Source organism: Sphaerodactylus townsendi, linkage group LG09, assembly GCF_021028975.2.
Source record: "Sphaerodactylus townsendi isolate TG3544 linkage group LG09, MPM_Stown_v2.3, whole genome shotgun sequence".
Classification (NCBI taxonomy): domain Eukaryota; kingdom Metazoa; phylum Chordata; class Lepidosauria; order Squamata; family Sphaerodactylidae; genus Sphaerodactylus; species Sphaerodactylus townsendi.
In genome coordinates this window covers 85768745-85790289 of record NC_059433.1, presented here as the reverse complement: position 1 = coordinate 85790289, position 21545 = coordinate 85768745, and the positions used below count along the sequence as shown (strand labels likewise).

Below are 21545 nucleotides of genomic sequence, written 5' to 3'. Positions count from 1 at the left end.
GTAAGCTGCTTTGAGACTCCTCTTTCTCCCTCTCCCCTGAGCTCCCAAAGGCATCTGGTGGGCCACTGCACGTAGCAGAGTGCTGGAATAGATCAGGGGTCTGCAACCTGCGGCTCTCCAGATGTTCATGGACTACAAATCCCATCAGCCCCTGCCAGCATGGCCAATTGGCTCTTTCTTATGTTCTTATGTTCCTTATAGTTGAGAAAGGTGGGGTATAAATCCAAACTCTTCTCTCCTTTTTTGCCATCAAGTCACAGCTGACTTATGAGTTTTTAGGGCAAGGGTTTTAGAGCAAGAGATACTGGAAAATGGTTTGCCATTGCCTGCCTGTGTGTCATGCCATGGTATTACTTGGAGGTCACCCATCCAAATACTTAGCAGGGTTGAGGCTGAGAGTATGTGAATGACCCAAGGTCACTCAGTAAGTTTCCATGGCAGAGTGGGGATTTTAGTCGGACACTTTAACCACTACACCACGCTGGCTGACTACTAGTCATTGTTACCTTATGCCTCTGTGCATTCCACAAGTGGATTGTTCTTCAAGTGGAGAAGAGCTACTTTTATCTGTCCATACTGCCCATCAACTTCACTGAGCGCTAGGGGAGAGGGAGAAAAAGGTTTCTCTGTCGGCTTTCTTCACCTTATGCAAAATTTTATAACCCTCTGTCCTGTTCCCTTTCTTTTTTAAAAAAATGAAAGCTAAAAAACTCCCAGCCTTTCCTCACAGGAAATATGTTCTGTTCCTTTCATCATCTTGCTCAACCTTTCTATACTTTCCGGCAATACAACGTACAATATTCCAACTGTGGCCATACTGTAAATCTGTGGAATGGCATTATGATACTGGCTTCATTAGCTCAGCCTCTTTCCTAATAATGCCTGATGTAGGAATTCAATGCCACTGCACAGAAATATGATTTTGTAGAGTGATCCATGGTAATTTCAAGCTCTTTTTGCTTGTGCCACCAACCTCTGTAGCTGTGGTTATAGTCAGACAGAGGACTGATTCAGGACTTAGTCACATGGTTTTGTGAACCAGTGACACCTGCAGTTTTTGTCAGCTTGTACTGACTTTCAGCCACACTGTGACTACAGGCAACTTTTGTTGAACTTAGCAGAAATCAGGGTTTGGTAGCCAACTGCTACTGCAGTTTTTCAGGCTGTTAGGGATGAATGCTTGAACTGTGTATCCAAGAGTTGTGTGAATTGATCTTCTTAGCTCTCATCATTAGTTCCTGAGGTGACCACTGTTCGAGCTCTGCGTACTATCGGAGGATATTTCTCTTTGTACATGCTGCTAGGCCAAGTTTAGGTACTGAGGATAGTTTTTGAGGGTGATCACAGGATTAATTTAAGGCCTGCCCTTTGTAGGACATAGAATTCTCCCATCAGACAATCTGGAACAGTTCTACAGCCCTTGCTGATAAACTAAGTGGGTACTTCGGATACAGCATTCACAATCTGCAGCTGTCTGTATCATAGTTGCACATGATTAATGCAGAGCCTTTGTTCAGAGGAGAGGAATTCTAACAAAAACTACTCAGCTAGAGGGAAGTGGCTCTTCTAGGATTAGAAGAACAATCCAGCAGTTATAGCCTCTTGTGCGAAGCAAAAACATACAGTTCCAAAACCAGCATGTATTCATTGTCTGGGTTGATTACATAACCAGATGACGAAGTAGGAGACCCCTTCATTGTTCTTTGTTTCCAGTTGCCTCTGAAACTCAAAGGAAACTCCCTGCCTCATCAATGTCAAGGAGAGTCAGAAGTGGATAATTGGAAAGAAAAGTATACACTGCCTTTCCTAGAGTCCTTTGTATTTCTTAAAAATATAATCCTTAGTTGCTAGAAAATCCTGCTGGAGCAGGGACACACAGCTCTGCAAATGGAAACTGAGGCTGTGCACTGGAACATGCTCCTAGCCTAGGCTGACCAGACGTCCCGCTTTTGGCGGGACAGTCCCGCCTTCACGCAATTTGTCCGCGGGTTATTTCCATTGTCCCGATTATTTGGGAGGCTGCCGCACTGCCTTCTGGGGCGCAAGGCAGGGCGGCAGCCTCCCGCGTGCGCGGCCGCATGCGCACGGCCTTTTGGGGTGCTGCCGTTTCTCGCCCTGTGACAGGGTGGGAAACAGCAGCGCCCCAGAAGGCAGTGCGCTCCTGCGGCTGCGCACGTGCGCGCGGCCGCCTACCCCATCCCGGTTCACAAAGATGACCATCTGGTCACCTTATCCTAGCCCAAGCCTTTGTATCTGAGGCTGGGGAATTCCTAGGGATTTGGGATCAGAGCCAGGGGAGCGCAGAGTTTGGGGAGGGAGCTCAGAGGGATGTGATGCCATAGAGTCCACCCTACCAAGCTGCCATTTTTTTCCTAGAGGAAGTGATTTCTGTAGTCTGGAAGTCAGATGTAATTCTAGGGCAGGGGTCTGCAACCTGCGGCTCTCCAGATGTTCATGGACTACAATTCCCATCAGCCCATGGACTACAATTCCCAATTGGCCATGATGGCAGGGGTTGATGGGAATTATAGTCCATGAACATCTGGAGAGCCGCAGGTTGCAGACCCCTGTAGGGGATCTCCAAACCTGTTTGCATCAAATCTAACACATCTTTAGTATCCAAGAACTGGAAGGCAGCTCTTTGTCTGTTTCACTAACTACTTAGTTTGGAAGATCAGTGGATGATTGTACTCATGATAACTTACAGGTATTAAGAGTAAATGGCTGGGCTCATGTGGGTGAATCCGTCGCAGCACTCTTCTCAGCTAAGTTTGAACCCTTCCTCCATCCCAAAGAGGAAGTCTTCCTCAGCTGGAGGAAGGTTTCAGACTCGGCCAAGTGCAGCTGAACTGAAATGAACTTTGAGAAATTGATTCTTATTCCATCAGCTCACATTTATATTTTGTTTATGTTTCCCCTTAAAAGTTCCATTAAATTTAGGGATTTTGGGGAAAAGACGAAGTATAAAAATGTAGAATTTACAAAACTTACCCTTAACTATCGCTACCTTAACTAAAGTAATCAAGAGAAATTAAGAATTCAAGTCTCTAATTAAGAAGTCAAATTAGGGCTGTGATTCCCCCCACCCGCCAGATTTTTAATTCATGTGAGCTTTGTGTAAGTCGTAATTTACCTATGGTGCAATATTAATCTTGAAACCTCCTCTCTCCCAGGCATCACTGAGGTTCATTCTACTGCTTTACAGGAAATGTTATTTTAGGTGGGTTTTATCAATTACACAGTCGTACTTGGCTATCATCTTCAACCACCATTTTGTCAGAGACTCTGATTTAGTGACAAAGCTCTGCTTTGTACACAGAAGAACTTAGCTTCAGTTCCTTCGCATTTCTGGTTTAAAAGATCAGGCAGTAGCTGAGAACTTGGAGAGCCACATCAGAGTAGACAATATTGACCTTGATAGCCCAACAGTCTGACTCGGTATAAGTCAGCTTCGCATGGGCCACCTTTATTTTAGGCAAGGGTTAGATCAAGCTATCACTCCAAGTAAATGGAGTGAGATCACACTCAAAGCACCAGTTCAGACTTCTCAGGTTCTGAACCTGTTTGAGGAACAGTTCGTACATAAAATGTCTTTGCAGAATATAACCAAAATTATATGATTACATTGCACCTGTTATGGAATTTAATAGCATTTAACTGTACTGTTATGCGAAATTAAATTAAAACAAACTTTTGGATTGCATTGACTCTTGATGAAATTATTCTTTGTCAATATAATTCTTCATATATTGTACTCATGTGACGGGGAATATTATGTTATTCTTTAAGGAATGCAACATGACAGTGTTATCTACCAAAGAAATGGGATTCTCTATGGAAAATGAATTCTTGTTCCTCCATAAGAAAATTGGGTTTTTCTTCAGAGGTTGACATGAAGTCTGTATTTACCCTCAAATAAATCAGTGGAATGACAGGCAACTTACTCTAATGGATAGTTAAAACATGAGTGGACCTTTTCTGTAGACACTGACACCAGAATAGCATTTATCGGATCTAGAACAAGCCTTAAGACTTAGACATGCCTCTGCAAGGGCTCTTTTGCGGGTTCATCTGATGTACTTTTCCCGCATAACTTAACTTTACAGACCACAGTTTGAACCTGTGGGGATCTGGGCCCATAAAGCTTCTGACTCTAGCCTGAGCCTTCAGGTTGAATGATTCATCTTTTACAAAAGACCTTGCTGCCACCAGACAGCTGCTACTTCTGTGCTTCTTAGAATCTGTGTCCACTATACTCCACTATACTATTTGCATGCTCACCTCTGAGCCAACCAACATGTTCTACCAAGCTTTCCTTTCCTAGACTCCTTCAGATCTCTGACCCTGAAAACCTCCCCTCTTGCAGCATCAACTTGTGACTCTGGGCCTGATTTACATCTATAGTGTGTGGTGTGACAGCTACTTGAAAATGCAGCCATGGGAAGGAGGCAGTTAAATATAGTGAACACATCATATGAGCGTTTCCTCATATATATTCAGCAATTATTCTCAATGCTACCACAAAAAAGAGGGGTCAGGGATTGCATGTTAAAAATTACTGCAGGTGTGAGGACCTGTCACATGCAAATGTTTTGCCATATGGAACAGCCTGCACATGACAGTGTTTTCAAGTGGTCACACTTCTGTGTGACTCAGAATTTGGTTACCAGCTAGGAGTTAATTTCAAATTTTTGGCAGCCCCCAGGCTCTCAGTGATTTTAAGTAATTGTCTCAGATGGGAACAAAAATGTTTTGCTTCTCAGATAGCATTGTTGCTTATCTGAATCTGTTTAGTTTTCCTTCCAAGATGTCAGTGTGTAGCAATATCTGATTGGCTGTGGAGCACTGTGATGTCATGATCACGATAATTCGCCATGTGATCCCTGATTGGTTGGGATGATTTAAAGGAGGGAGAAAGAAGCCCCAATCACCGAAACAGCTGCTTATAGGGGAGAACATTCTCACAATTTGGACAAAATATTTTACCCTCTTTAAAAGATGCCTTTTTTAATCCAAAAATCAAAATGGGGAAAACATTGGTGCAGACTTATCATCAATAATGCAACAAGTAGCATTGTTTGTTAGGGGTCATTTGGTTTACATGGGTGACTTTAATAGTTAACAACAGTTTTGGGATTTTGGTACCAGTTTGAAGTCAACTTTTTCTCTGCTTAAGGGGCATTCTTTTCTCCGCAATTAAATGAGATGATGCCACAAACTGGTAAAAACTGCACACTGCAGATTTGGCAACCTTTTAACCAAGAGTAGGAGACTGGCAGCTTTGTAGTGTCTGTATCTAAAGCACATGAAGCTGCCTTACACGGAGTCAGACCCTTGGAGGGTGCCTCGGAGAGTGGTGGAGTCTCCTTCTTTGGCAGTTTTTAAACAGAGGCTGGATGGCCATCTGCCAGGAATGCTTTGATTGTGTTTTCCTGCCTGGCAGGGGGTCAGACTGGATGGCCCCTGGGGTCTCTTCCGATATGATTCTGTGTAGGTCAGTACAGTCTACTTAACTGGCAGCCACCCTCCAGGGTCTCCTTAAAGAGCAGTCTTTTATACTACCTCCTGCCTACTTTGTAATATAAAGATACCAGGGATTGATCCTGGGACTTTCAGAATGCAAGACAGATGCTGTAATGCTGAGCCACAACACTTCTGTCTATTTTAAACAATGGTTTTATGTTACATGATGTGCCACAAACCTAACCATAGTTAACTCTAATGAGATGCCCCCTTAACCATGATTTATACTTCAAACCCTGGTTTTGTGAATCCTGGTTAAGATTAGGAACCTTGGTTGATGTTAACCAAACTGCATGGCAAAGAAAGAGGAATACATGCCATAAAGAATCATGGTTCAGAGATCTGCAGTACTGTTTCTGCTGCAAACCATTAAAATTGGTGGTAAAGAAATGGGACAGCTTTTATTCAGTTACCCTCCTTAAGCATGCTTCATCTCTTCCAGCTGTCCAGAGTGAGTTTTGAATGTGCACAATGGTTGCTAAGATGCTTTTTTTTTTAATAAAAGAAGAGAAAAGCAAGAAAATTCTCTCAGAAACCAGCTAATTTATACTGGTTTTCTAACCAATCACTTTTGAAGCCTGAGGAACAATGGGCTTTTTTACAATCTACATTTATTCAGGAAAAAAAGGTGAAGAAGTTAATAGCTGGTGAAAACTAATAGTTCTTAACAGTGCAGTCTACTACACCTTGACTATAGGCAATCAACCAAGCATCATAATGTGGATGCACAGATATTATAAATACACTGATAAGAAGTCATACAGTACAAACTGTGTATCCACATAGAAACCACATAGAAAGCATATAACATGTAGACAGACAACCGTCCAGATGAAAAATCCACCTCCAGTGTGGTATGGCCAAAACAGTGTAATATAAATATAATAGAGCTGTTTGAAAACTAATAGTTTACCAGTATGTATTCTAGACTCAAATTGGGGGTTTCATTTTCAATATATAATTATATATATCCATTATATTCAATAATTATATATATCTATATATCTCAGTATATATCTATTTGTGTTTTAGTAGAAACTTGTGTAGATGAAATCCTGTCTACTTCTTCACTGTTTAAAAACAACAACAAAGTCCATCTATTTGACTGTCATATTGTCTTCTCATCCTATCTAAGAATGTGATTTGTGGATTTGCAGTTAAAGTCTTTTGGGGAACCATTGCATGCTTTAACATGACCACACCTGTTTCAAATCTACAGTAAAAACCGGCTTGTGACCATTGTGCCAAGTGATGCTCCGTTCAATTCTAGAAGAGCCTATACAAGTGAAGATGAAGCCTGGAAGTCTTACTTGGAGAATCCCTTAACAGCAGCCACTAAGGCTATGATGAGCATAAATGGTGATGAGGACAGTGCTGCTGCTCTTGGATTACTGTATGATTATTATAAGGTAGGGACTTGCAGTAATTTACTTCTCTTTCCCTGACATTGTTGAGATGATTCTTGCAGCCAACTGGAGTAATTTTAGGTTGCCTTCCCCTATTTTCGTCAACTGCATTCACGTGGGTAGGGTCAAAGAACAATAGAAAACACAGGTAAATTGTGCTATGTGCAGATGATTAAAATGTGGGAAGCATGGAGCAGGGAACCTGGAACTGCACCAGAGGCCCAATCATAAAAAAACAAACGACAAAATGATCAAATCAAATGAAGACAGGCCAACAGCTATACATTTCCATATCATTGTGTAAGGAAAGGCTTTAACATCTCCATGACCACATATTTTGCACTAGTGGCCACGCTAAAAAGGGCCTGAAGTACAGACTGTAAAGGGAAAATCCTTAAGACACTGTTTAGAATGGCTGTAAACAGAATTTTAAGGCATTGGTGCAGTCAACTAACTTCTATTGGAGGTAATTTTATTATTTTCAGTGCAATTTTTCTGAGTATCCCATGTCCCTGGGCGCATGACGTTTTGTCATGTGGGCAGGCGCCCAGTGGCTCCTCCTGTGCCGGGGCACTGCTCGCCGGCTGGCTGGAGGCCAGGGAGGGCAGGAGCCGGCCTGCAGGAAGGATGGGGGTGGGGCTCAGCAGCGAACGGCCCAGGAGCCAGCCTGCCGCCGTGGTGCCCGTCTGAGCCCCACCCCCGGCCTCCCTGCTGGCTGCCGTAAGTGGGGTGCAGGGAGCCAGGCGGCGTGGGTGGGGTTAGGGAGCCGGCAATGCCCTCGGGCACCATTTCAGCCTGGTACGCCACTGGTGATTGCTTGTTTATGTACAGGAAAACTGAAGGATTAAAAAACTGCAAAAGATGAAATACATGCTCCAATGAGAGCATGTCTAAGTTCCTCTCAAGTTGAAGGTCCCAGATGAAAGAGACTGTGTAGACTCTGTTGGAAGGAAAGGACAGTGCAGTCTCTATTTACACCTAATACACCAGTACTGTAGAGGGAGCAATAGAGTTAATAAGGCAAACAGGTCAGATCCTTCTATATTCTTTCCTTTTGATGGTTCTGCTCCTATCTCTTTGATCCCAGATTGCTGTACCTAGGGACTTCCTTCTAGCCATATCTCTCTCTCTCTCTCTCTCTCTCTCTCTCTCTCTCTCTCTCTCTGATCTTCAAGGGAGCGACACCTTTGAATTCTTCATTCTTGAATTTGATAGCTAGAATGCCATCTCTCCTTTTCTATCACAGTATGGATTTCTTTAACAATGAAAAATATCAGTTTCTTCCCAAGGCAGCATTATCTGTGTGGACTTTATTCTTTCCTTGCTAGTGCACAGCCAGCTCAGGACTACTTGGCACAGCAGTGTTCTGTTTGCATATAAAGGAATATTGCATGGAAGGCCATTACAATTGTATAGAGTGTTTTGTGCACTGAAAATTGCTCTGGGGGTGATTATTGTACTGTGAATGAATCCAAGAAATCGATTCCGTCTTCCTCCCCCATGCCAGTCTCCAGGATATGGCTTCTCCAGAAAACAAACATACAAACAACCACCCTGAAACTGTCATACAATTTGATGGGGTCCTCTGCCAAGCCGTAGTTTTGCTTTCTATTGGGGCTGTAATCTGCTGCCAAACCTGTCACTTCTCACTTTGCCCTCAGACCCGCTAGTGTCATGTTTCCCAACCTGTGGATCTGAACCCAAAAGTGGATTGTGAAGCCTCTGATGGGGGGTTGTGAGCCAGCCCTCTGTAATGACCACCCCCTGCTTTTTCTATTGCTCTTTGGAAACCAAAATCTGACTCTGGAAACAGTATTTTCCATGTCTTATATTGGTTGATATTTTTTTCTTCATTGCATATATGTTTTGATCAAGTAAAACATGTCCTGATGGTCACTAGAGTGAGCCTCTTAGAGTCTTAGGGGGGGATTGGAGGGTATAATGGAGAAGAGAAGGGTAATCAGGGGCCGAAATGTAATCTTCCTATGCAAATGCTATGTATGTCCATGTGCCACTCACTTGGTGTTCATAGTTGTTTCTCAAAAACATCTGATTAGCCACTGTAGAAAATGGAACCAAGTAAATTTACTAAGTAAATTTGGACTTGTGGATTACCATACCAAAAAAGCTTGGGAACCACTGGACTTGTGGAGTGTAAAACTTAACCTTGCCTCCTTCTTTCCTGGCCCTTCTACCCAACATCTTTTATCTAGAAATTGCACAAAACATGAACTCAGTGGCCTTCTATGAGGGCTATAGCTGGGATGTCATGAATCCTACCACTCCACTGAGCAAAATTTGAAGTCTTTTACCAGCCTAAGGAACAGTCTTTTATCATATAAGTGACTCTGACAAAAGAGCCACAAATTGGAGGAAGGTTCCTTAGACTTGGAAGAACTTCAGGTAGGATACATGCTGATGTATGGAAGCCAATGTTTTTCAAATGTGAATCATGAAACTGGAAGGGTCTAAAAAGCTTTCTCGTTAAAGTCCCCACCTGAAGACAGGACTATCTACTTCCCTGTCGTTCATTCTATATCACCTTATAACAAGAATAGCCCCCTCTTGTATTCATAAGAGGCAACTCTGTTCTCTGGCCAAGCTGTGTAGCTACTTGTCCAGGATTCAGAAGAGTAGCTGGCCGAGCAAACTGGCCTCCTAGTATATTATCAAGTTTCTCCTCACAGACTGCCAAGATTTTAGTAAAAGTAGCTACTTAGCCATGTTTACTTTGATGACAAGTCTGTGTGCATAAAGTTAGTGCTGTCTAGATCTTGTGCCCCATAACACTGGGGCTCCATTCGCTATGACATTGCCAAGGAGAGAAGCAAAATACCAGAGAAGAGGGCTGCATCAAACGGAGACACCCCCCCCCCCAAAAGAGCAAATGGTACAGTGGGAAGAGCAATGATTTTGTTCAGTTGTCCTACACCATTACTCTCTTTGTTCACAAAAAGAGAAGCAACATGAACATATGGACTTCTTTCTTTTACATCTTTAATACTTTTCTTTTCCTTACAAGCAACACGATGAGCAAACTTTTTATGCTAATTTGATTTAAAGTTCTGCAGGCAACCAAAGACTAGATAAAGCTTGTTTGGAAAGTTGGGTCTGGTTGTTTGGCCTCCATTTCTTTTTGTAATCTAGGTGCACCACCCCAAATCTCAGTGAAAGATTGATTTAAAAAAGACTGTACTGAAGCTATACAGTGTCTATTCTCTTGTTTCAGGTTCCAAGAGATAAGAGACTGTTGCCTGTTAACAAAGTGAGTGACAGTCAAGAAGATCAAGAAAAAAGGTACAGTATTTCAAAAGAGCATACATAAAATTTTACTGCATGTATATAGGGAAGGAGGAGAATGGCTTGGGATTTTCTTTCTTGCCTCCAGAAATCAAAACAAAACACCATGAAACGATATTGTGAAAGAAAGCAGCTGTGATGTTTGCTAAAAAGAAAAGCAGAGAGAAAAAGGTGAAGTTTGCAAAGCTTTAAGAAGTGGTCTCAAGATACTGACATTAAAGTAATTGGCAGAGAGCATAAAACAGTGTGGCCATTTGTAGATGAGGCTGCCAGGAGGATTCTGGTACTGAGTACTGAGCAGCTATCTGGTACTGAGCAGCTATCTGGTACTGAGCAGCTATCTGGTACTGAGCAGCTATCTATTCGTGTTCACTTTGACAGCAAGGCTGCAGGGATATTTCCTGATTGGTCCTCCATATGAAGGCACATAGTAGATCTCAAGTCTGCAATCTTTGACATACAAGTCTAACTGAAATCAATGGGATATTTGAATAAACATGTTTAGAGTTGGGATAGCAGTCTCACAAGTCTGTAATCTGGGTACAAATGGTTTCTGCTAATAATTATTATGGGATTTTTTTTTCAAAAACAGAAATGGTTTCAGTCCATGATACTTTGTTGTTGTTTTTTCAGAAGCTGTCTTGTCACCAGTGAAGCTCAGAGTAACCTGAACAGCAATGGTGAAAATAGAGTCCAGGTGTTGAAAACGGTCCCTGTGAATCTCTCTTTGAATCAGGAGCAACTGGAGACATCCAAACGGGAGCAGTTCAGCACCAGCGTGTCCGGAAGCCCAACCTCTGTCTCTGTGACGGTGGTAAAAGCAGAAGACTACACCCCAGTTTACATGGCTCCATCAGTGCTTTATACAAGAGGTGAAAATGAAGAGCATCGGGGGGTTATATTTGAGCATGCACCGTATGAAGTGCCCAGCATCACACCCCACACGACTTACATGAAAGATGACCAACGCAGTACTCCCGATAGTACTTACAGTGATACCTTCAAAGATGGCGGCGCAGAGGTATGTTTATTAATGGGGACACTGTAGATGTAGTTTGTCACGTTTTATTCGATCCTCACACTTTATGTCCCCACATTTATATCTTCGAGGAGCACAGGATGGTATATTTGGGTGGGATAATGCAATCTTTCCTTCACAATAATCCTGTGAGGAAGGTTATGAAATATTGTTTTCCTGACCTGAGGCCACAGTTTACCCCATCAGGTAAACCTCCATGTACACCATCACGTTTTCCTCAGACCTGCTATGAGGCAAATAGTGGCTCTAAAAACCATCTCAAGTCAGGAAAACAGTGTGAGGGAGAAAACGGATGCACCCTTGCCCCACACTCCACCGCCCAAATCAAATTGGGCCCCAGTGTACCTTGAAATTGACCATGGAACTAGCGGCATACATCTGACTGAAAGTTCTTCTGGTGGACCGAGACACAACTGGAGTTCTGTGTGAATTATAGTTATATTTTAAATTTTAATTTATGCCCCATCCTTTCCCAAGCAAGTCGAGCTCAGGGCAGCTTCCAACAACAATATGTATGATATAATATAGGTTAAAACACAGAATTAAAACTATAATCACTAATGTTAAGTTAAAAGATGGCAGTCTACTATAATATCTACTCGATAATACTGATTTGTCGTAATGATGGGTTGGTCTATAATCTTGCAGACAGATGACCACAATGACTCAAGATTTATAGGCCCTCCAGGAGTAGAGATAGAAAGAAGGAAATGGAGAAAAGTAAGGAAAGGAAAAGGAAGTTGTTTTTTCTCTGAGTCATCCTTGAATGTAAAAAGCATACAAGAACTGTTGAGATTAGTTAGCATTTTCTTCTTTGTTGCCTTTTAAAAAGTGAATTTTTAGTGTCATCATATCATGAATAATTTGAATGATACTTTTAAATCCATATTTCTCTTGTTTTTTCCCCCCAGAAATTTCGCAGTGGCTCTGTGGGGCCTGAGGAATATATCTATGAACAAACAGCTAGGTAAGTAGTAGTAAGGGTGAAAAATTGAAGCACAGTTCTGCTGACAGACCTTAGGTTAATATATATGGACCACAGACTCCGAATTTGTCACCATTTTGTTAGTACCATACTTAGTGGCAGCCCTACCACTGATTCATCTTTTGGCATTTCTTGTCCTCATCTATCTCCCAGCAAGTCCTAAGAACTTAAGGTGTCAAAACTACTGAAGCACTCCTTCAATTTACAGAAAGCTGAATTGAAAATCAAAGCCTGAAAACTGAGCATTTTTACTGTTCTTCCTTGAAACTCCATAGATTATATTGTCAGAGTGACTATTTTTGATCCATACTGTCATGGACAGGGCAGACTCTGACACAGGCCAGGAGTAAGGCTTTCAGCATCCAAAAAAAATACTATACCTTGCCTACACTTTGTAGGAATAGCAAACTGTAAGTGCAAAATGACAGTATATTTAATGTCTACATAAACATGTTCACAGTAACAACTCGCCACATAAGTCTTGCAATAAAACAATACATATTTAATATTGGTACTCAAATTCAAAACCAATCAGTTCATCAATGCAAACAATGACTTATCTGTACCCAGGAGGAAGGCCTGCCATGTACCCTCTGGGGATGCAAAATATCTCACCAACTCCTGCTGCCTGATTTTTCCACACTCCAGGAAGGGGAGAAATTGCCACCAGGTGATGGCATTATGTCAGTTCTGGGGGGAAACCAGAAGTGATGTCTTGTCACTCTAGGAATCCTTGGAAACTCTATGCTTTCTGGCTGTTACTAGAGGTGTGATGTTGCGTCCAGGTTTTCCCCAGAAGTGACATAGCGCCATTGCTCAATGGTGCCCCCAATGTCCCTGCCCCTAGACTCTTGTTGATTGCTTGCCATTGGCTGATAATCCTATGAGGACCCCCTGTCCAGCAGAGTGGCAAGCAGCCATTTTAAAAAGTCACTGCCCAAGTCACAGCTGATTAGTTGGGGGCTCAGAGAGCAGGGGCTGGCCACACTGATCTGCATATTGGCCTCCTTTCTCTTAAGATGTTTCTGGTAGTGAGAGGAAGGAAGCTGCAACAAGGTGTGTGCCATTTGTAGTGCTGCCTTTAAAAGGGAGAGGGATTGGAGTGTACTGGCTTCTAGTTGTACAAGAGGAGATTTGGGGCAGGGAGGACACAGGCCCCCTTTACCCCTCCAGCAGAGACCATGGGATGGATGCATCTAAATGCCAAGATGGGCCACCCCATCAAGAAGAAAGATGTGGAGCTCTGGGACGGAGCCACAAGAGGGCACATGTTCATGGCTTCAAACTCTGGCATCTCCGAAGGCTTTCACAGCCGGATTCAACTGGTTCTGGTGGTTTTTCCGGGCTGTGTGGCCATGGTCTGGTGGATTTTGTTCCTAACGTTTCACCTGCATCTGTGGCTGGCATCTTCAGAGATGTATCACAGAGAAAATCACAGAGTGTGAAACAGACTTTTCTCTGTGATACACCTCTGAAGATGCCATCCACAGATGCAGGCGAAACGTTAGGAACAAAATCCATCAGACCACGGCCACACAGCCCGGAAAAACCACCAGAACTAGTCTGGCATCTCCCATTGAAGGATCTTAGGTAACAGGTGCTGAGAAAGACCGGTAGTTCTGCTGCCCATCAAAATAGACAGTATTGAACTGGATGGATCACTGGCAGAATTGCAGTGGTAGAAGCAACTGTTCAATTTGTGCGGAAAGCTTTCAGGCACTCTGATTCAACATTCACACATATTCCCTGGAAGTCTGTATCGCATGATGAGAAAACAATGTGGACTGCCAAGTTGAGAAGGAAAACTGCCTCGCATGAGACCCATCATTTCATACATTACCAGTGTGATACAGAGCTGTACCGCAGAAGGGTAGTTTTCAATAGTTACCAAGGCACCAGAATTAGATCTGCATTGGATTTATGTTGAATTCAAGGGGGCTACAATATTGCTAGATTAAAAAATCTAAAATTTAAAGCTTTAGGTTTTATTATCTCCTAAATTCACATGTGTTCATCGCTTTAAAAATATGGATGTCATATAGCTAATGTCTGAATCCAGCACTCACTAAGATCAGTGGAGTTTTTCCTATTGATTTTGAGTGTAATTGCAGCTAGAGCAAAAGAATACAAATCAGAAATTGGTCTGTATAATAACTATACCTACATTCATTTCTGCTCCAGGGTACAATTTGAATGCTTGGAAAAAAATTTCCCCTGTGGTCTAGGAAAGATATTGCAAAATTGGTTAGGTGTATTATGTTTGAGTTTTGCAATCATCTCTGTTCATAAACAGAATGCTGCATTGCTATTGATTGACCAGCACAATTTTTTTTAAAAAAAAGAATTACTTTTCAGCCTGATTTTACTTTACAGAAAAAAAAGTGAGAATCATTTTAACATTTCTGGGGCTGATGGATAACAGTAGAATTCAAGTTAAGAAATACTTCCTCCTCATTTTCTGGTATTGTGATGTTTTGTTTTCCTTAAACATTCATGCTAACAGCTTTATTTTTGAGAGAAAGGGTTATCGGAATGCAGCACATCAAGATAGAAGCTTGTTTTATTATTGTTCAGTTGTGCTATTGTCACAGCTGATCCTTGTGTTCACCTCTTAATAAGGCATGTTTCATATGGAAACGTCTCTGTGCCTACACTAACATCAGATTCTGATAGCCAGTACAGGATAGGTATCCTGCTCACTTGGAAACCATATCTTGCCTTATGCTCCTTGTAAACTCAGTACCTCTTAGAAATAGCAGCTGCCGCTTTCCTTTGGAGTACTCCTGGCAAAGTGCATGTTTAGGATGTGTAAGACCTACGTTGTTTTTATCTAAATCTGAATTCTAAGACTGATTTCCAGTCCTGAGATACTCAGACGGGGACAGTCAACCAATTTTTATCAGTGTCTTCCATTAGAAGCCATGCTGCCTGCACACAAAACCAGTTCCTTAATCCCAGATAGCTGTTAAGGTGTACTATCTTTATTCACTGGAGAAGAAAATCTACACTATGTGCAGGGGCACCTAGGTACTCTGTTGTTGTATTATGATGGATTCATTGGCCAAGAGGACTTTGAAGTTTTAGTTGGGCAAAATATGGCTGCCTATCTCCTTATGAATATTGGGAGAAATGAGCCTATTGGCCAGGTACTATATCATCAACACTAGCTGCCAGCATGCTTTTGGATCCAGTTCAGAGTTCTGCTTTTAACTTTAAAAGTCCTTCATGGCTTGGGATCTGTCAAGGCTGACCCTGCCTTGGTATAGTAATGTAACCAAGTTTGTCAAAGGCTTTCACGGCCGGAATCACTGGGGTGTTGTGTGGTTTCCTGGCTGTATGGCCGTGTTCTAGTAGCATTTTCTCCTGATGTTTCATTTGGATCTGTGGCTGGCATCTTCAGAGGATCCAAGTTTATCTGAATTTGGTTCCACTACTTCCTAGCATAAAGCAAAAGAAGGGTTTACAGAAGAAATTTAAGAAAGGATGTTGAAACAAGGTATATAGTACAGTGAAATGCACCAATATAACACACCTAATTAGCTATCTTTCTTACTGCAGTCCTAACACAGCTCAGTTTGTTCTTAAGACAAAGAGTTTCTGGAGCGTAATATAAGTGGCTTCTTGGCAGCAAGGAATAGTAGGAAGGAAAGGGGAAAAGAATAAGGATTCACTAGCTATGTTTATAGAAAATTGCTGACCATAACCTCTTGACCACCTCAACTTGACATTGTGGAACTTTTCAGAGTAAGTGTGAGTTCCCCCTCCCAAACCAGACTCACAGCTGAAATGTGTGAGCTAATTAACAGGCCTGAGAAGATGTCCTTTATGAGTAGCCACCACCATAAGGGTGGCTAACACCTGCACAGCATCAGGGTACAGTAAATGAAACTGGAAAATTCCTTTAAGATGGCTTCTCTCTAGACCAGGGGTCTGAAACCTGCGGCTCTCCAGATGTGCATGGACTACAAATCCCCTCAGCCCCAGTTGCAGACCCCTGCTCTAGACGGGACCATCTTAAGGTCCACTTCTCCCTTACCAGCTGGCATGGTGGAGTGGTTAAGAGTGGTGAACTCTAATCTGGTGAACCAGATTAGATTCCCCATTCCTGCACATGAATGGGGTGGCCTTGGGCTAGTCACAGTTCTCGCTGAATTCTTTCAGCCCCACCTAGCTCACAAGATCTCTGTTGTGGGGAGGGGAAGGGAAGGAGTTTGTAAGCCACTCAGAGACTTCTTAAAGATAGAGAAAAGGGGGGGCATAAAAATCAACTCTTTTTCTTCTACCCTCCCATGTTGTCTGTATTCTGTGAATGAGGTGCTGCTTCACACTTTGCCAGAACTGGCTGAGACTGAGGTTGAAAGAGACTTTGGGGGTTTTGTGGAAAGCTCAGGCAGGCAGCAGTGGTGAAAAAGGCAAACCGCATGCTAGGAATTATTAGGAAAGGGATTGAAAATGAAACAGCCAACATTCGAATACTGTGAGCAGTTCTTGTTACTGTATCCCAGAAAGGACATTGCAGAATTGGAAATAGTACAAAGGAGGACAACCAAGATGGTTACAGGTTGAAGTATCTTTCCTGTGTTAAGAGGCTGAACTGTTTGGAGTTTTTTTTAGTTTAGGCTGGAAAAAAGATGACTAAAGAGAGATAGAGATTTATGAAATTACCCAAGGGATGGAGCAAGTGGATAGACTTTTTTCGTCCTTTCCCATAATACTCAGGGTCACCTAATGAAATGGTTAGGAAACTGGTTCAGATCAAACCAAAAAAAATACTTCTTTCCTTAATGTGCAATTAAACTGTGGAATTTTCTGCCAGTGGAGGTAGCGATTGCCACAAGCATAGATAACTGTAAAGGGGGATTACACCCAAAATATCTGTCTCCAAGGGAGTAAAACAAGGCTGTGTCCTTGCACCAGTTCTTTTTAATCTTTATTTAAATGACCTAGCAAGCAAACTTAAATCTGTAAACTCACACTGCCCAAACTTAGATGGACATCCAATCCCCCTATTGCTATATGCCGACGACGCAGTTTTGCTGTCGTACACCAAAATCAGCATGAAGCGACTCCTAGCAACCTGCAACGAATACTGTACAATCAATGGCACTCAACTCTCAAAAATCAAAGGTTGTAGTGTTTTCAAAATCCTGGAAGCCATCTCGTTGGGTGCTAGGAAGACACGAATTGGAACAGGTCAAATGCTTTAAATATTTAGGAGTGCACCTCCATTATAGAGGGGGTTGGGCCAGCCACAGAGACCATGCTGTTACAAACTCCATGGTCAGTGTATCAGCAATCCTACGTTTTTTCTATAACAAGGGCCATCAATTTGTGCCTGCAGCATTAAAAGTCTTTAACACCAAGGTGGCCCAGCAACTATTATATGGAGTCCCACTTTGGATAGGCTCCTGGTCCAACACAGCTGAGCGAGTACAATCTCGCTTCTTATTTAAACTTTTGGGCATGCCTCACTGCGTGCCTTACGCCACCCTGTGCCTCGAAACCGGGCAACATCTCTTAGAGACAAGAGCATGGCTTGCCACGCTCAAATATTGGCTGCGCATCTGTTTCAACCGTGATGCAGCCTCCTTGTCATATAAAGCCCTCAAGACTTCTTGTCACTCGGAATGGTGGGGCATTATAGAAACAAAAATTAACAAATTAGGCTATTCTTTGGACTATCTGGCCATGCTACCTTCTAAAGAGACTTTCCAGCTTCTGAGGAGAAGGTTGTTTGACCAGGAACGTCAGACCCTACTCGAAAAGGCTTCCAGGACTTGCTCTCCTTTAGCTCTAGGCATCACCTAAACTGGTAATAAGGGGGCTCAATACCTGCACCAGATAACCGTGCCCACGCTCCGTAGAGCAATGATGCTGGCCCGTTGCAATGCCCTTCCATCAGCCGTATCGACAGGGAGATACATTAAAACCCCTTACCACCTAAGGCTATGCATATGCAATGGGAACTGTGTAGACTCTATAGATCATATTCTACTTTATTGTCCACTTTACACAGGACCTAGAGTCAAACACCTGTCACCTCTGCTACTCAAAAAAGAGTATGCATCTGACTTGCAAAAGATCACCTTTCTGTTGGACAGCTCCAGTAGTGATGTAAACGATGCAGTCACCAAATTTTTGGACCTGTATATAAAACAACGCTTTAGGAGCAAATCCTGAACATCAGCCTTCTCTACCTGTCCATTTATTTTAGCTTCCCTCTACTTGGCTAAGTGGATCTGTAAAGGGGGATTAGACAGATTAATGGAGGAGAGGTCCCTCAATGGCTACTAGCCATTGGGGTAACCTCTACATTTCAGATGTAGGAGCCAGTGCTAGGAGCCAACATAAGTGGAGGACCTTGGCATCTATACCCTGGTTGTTCTCTGGGGCAACTGCTTGGCCACTCAGTGAAACCGGATGCTGGACTAGGTGGATCACTGGCTCTTCTTAACAGGCAGGAGATTCTGGGTTGTGGAGACAATGGAAATGGCATCGCACTGACCTTGCAGTGTCCCTTTTGGTGCAAACCTAGAAATGATATCACTATGTCGGGGCGTTGCTCTAGGATTTACCCAAAACCTTTGGATTCATTCTAGCAAATCACTTCAACGTGGTGATATCACTTCCTGGTTTACACCAGAAGTGACCTCATGGCATTGTTGCAGCACTGGCGTCCCCCTTAAATTTGTTCCCAGTGCTCCACCGAACATTAGTGGGACCCAGTGTAGAAGACCACCCTACTCAATGGCCTACCTGATACTGTTTCTCACCACATGGCAGCATCTTTAGAGTTCCTTTTCTGTATCAGCGTCAAGATCATCTACCAAGTGCTAAGTCAACTCCTGGCAGGAAAACAGCAAGCCACTTTAGAAGAGAGCAGCTCGTTGCCTTCTCCAACAGCTGACAGCTGGAGTTACTTGTTATTGTCTTGCCAGTAGCTGCCTCTTACCAGTTCATGATCTATTGACTCAGAAGCTGCCTTTCCAGGTGATGCCAAGATATAAAAAGAAATCATTGGAGACTGAAAGCTCGAGAAGAATTGTGTAAATTCTCTGTTCATTGTACTCCCGCAGCCCAGCTCTAAGACATGCTGTGCCAGCACATCATATCCTAGAATGGGCTATGACAACAACTGAGTGGGTGATATAATATCAAAAAAGTCATGCTGCTTTGGTGTTCCAGAGATAGCATAAAGGCATACTGAAAACATGCACTTGTGCCTAGGACTGGGGCTGCAAAATAAATGATTAAAAAAGAATGGACTCTTTAGAGCCTGTTCTTTATTGGACTGTATTTTAAACAGGGGACAAATGCTTTTATCTGTATTGAAAACATGCTGAACTGTAAGCGTGTCTGCCTGCAAGATGTTTATTAGCTTATCTGATGTGTTCAGTGGCTGATACGTTGGATTTGGCTGGGGGTTCAAATCCCATCGCAGCTCTAATATTCATTGAGGGTGATTGCAAAGCTTCTAAATGTAAGAGATAACAGATGTGGCTGCAGTCAGACTTCTGTTTGTGTGGGCGAATAAGCGGAGCTTATTTGCTGTGCTGATGTGCTGCCATACTCCTCTTTTCTTTGAACCTGATCAAAAACGTTTGCATTAAAAATCCTATTTGCCATGAAGTCCAAATGTAGATGCCTAGTCAAACGGGAGCCTGAGTCAGTTTTCTGAAGCCAGGAAGGCTTTTGACTGTGCATGAAGGAAAGAGGGGAGGGAGAGAACCTATAAGCAACAAACTATGTTTGCGCCCTTCATGACCAGAAGGTTTGTTACGATGTCTGAGCACAACCTTTGTGTTTGTAAGATATTGTATATTCACAGTGGTGATATTTGAGGCAAGAGTTGTACATGCAGATGCACACATGCAGGATGCTTTTATTGGTCCAAAGAATCCAAGGGGCAGGTTTGGCGGTGCTGGGAATGGGGGTCAATGATGCCACATTGCCGAATGTCTGGCCTTTGGAGAAAGGGAGTGGTATGTTTGCTCTGCTGTCCGCAAACTCTCTCAGGAGTCTCACTGTGAGAAAATCTTGCAGGTCTATATATTCAAGCTCAGTTGTAAATGTGGTGATGTTTACTTAGAGGTTTTATTTAATTTTGTTGCATTGAGCTCATGAATGCTTGACGTGATGCTTTTCTGTTGCACAGTGGGATAAATAAGATTGATAGAATGACAGAACAGTCTTGAATAGACCTGTGAGTAGACCTGCTTAGGACTGCTCTCTTACATGCTGAGGCTACCAACTGAGCTTCACACCTTCATTTGCAAACCCAGCACCCTAACCACTGCATCAGCCTGTCTTTGTCATTGCGTTTAATTCATATTGTTTTATGTCAGATATAAATATCTCAATCCTCTCTTATAACTTAATTTTTGATCGTGAAAGCTTTGTTTCATGAAAATGTAATTAATTGCCCATTCCCTCTCTCTTTCTCAACAGCACATTTCGATATACTTTGGAAGCTACCAAATCTCTGCGTCAAAAGCAAGGAGAGGGACCAATGACCTACTTAAACAAAGGGCAATTTTATGCCATCACATTGAGTGAGACTGGAGACAACAAGTGTTTCAGGCACCCAATCAGCAAAGTCAGGGTATGGTTGCATTTCCTGAAAATATTAGCTTGCTTGTGGCTTATTGGTTTTTGCTTGCTGCTCTGTTGTTTGGAGCACAGTATTGTACAATGTCTTGTGTTCTAACACATGCTCAAGCTCTTTAATGAAATACACTTTCTCTAAGGCATTCTGGGAAAGGGAGTTCAAAAGCTGGGGTTCAGTAATTATATTAGTAATACTTATCATTTTGCATATATTAATACAGTTATTACTGTGGTTTTGAGAGGCAAGAAAATTGCTTTATATGCACTTGATGCCCCGGCTCTTTTCCCAGTTTCTGTTGATACCTCTTGATACTATGCACTCTCAGACATGTTAGGTTACAACAGGGGTGTCCAACTCTGGCACTTCAGATGTTCATGGACTACAATTCCCATCAGCCCCTGCTGACATTGCCAATTGGCCATGCCAGTAGGGGCTGATGGGAATTGTAGTCCATGAACATCTGAAGCACCAGAATTGGACATCTCTGGGTTACAAGGATAAATAAGAATTAATTAATTAATAAGTGTGTTGATCTTTTTTAAAGGTTTACACATTGCAACCAAGGCCTTGAATTTTCTTGAAAGGCACTACAGATGTTGGTTCTTTGGCAGATTGATGTCATGTCTATCTCAACTAGATTTTGTTAAACTTAATGAGTTGCCCCAGGCTAGCCTGATCTCATCA

General features: G+C 42.5%; 1 protein-coding gene across 3 annotated transcripts in view; it reads left to right on the top strand.

Moving 5' to 3' along the window:
• Positions 1-21545, top strand: part of GRHL2 (grainyhead like transcription factor 2) — a 98673-nt gene that overhangs the window by 14134 nt on the left and 62994 nt on the right. For 2 of the 3 annotated variants that reach the window (XM_048507773.1, XM_048507775.1), the window contains exons 2-6: positions 6743-6932; positions 10159-10226; positions 10863-11250; positions 12180-12235; positions 20702-20855. In XM_048507773.1, the coding sequence (XP_048363730.1) occupies positions 6743-6932; positions 10159-10226; positions 10863-11250; positions 12180-12235; positions 20702-20855 (856 nt within the window). The remainder of the gene's footprint in view (positions 1-6742; positions 6933-10158; positions 10227-10862; positions 11251-12179; positions 12236-20701; positions 20856-21545) is intronic. The other variant, XM_048507774.1, reaches the window with a different exon arrangement.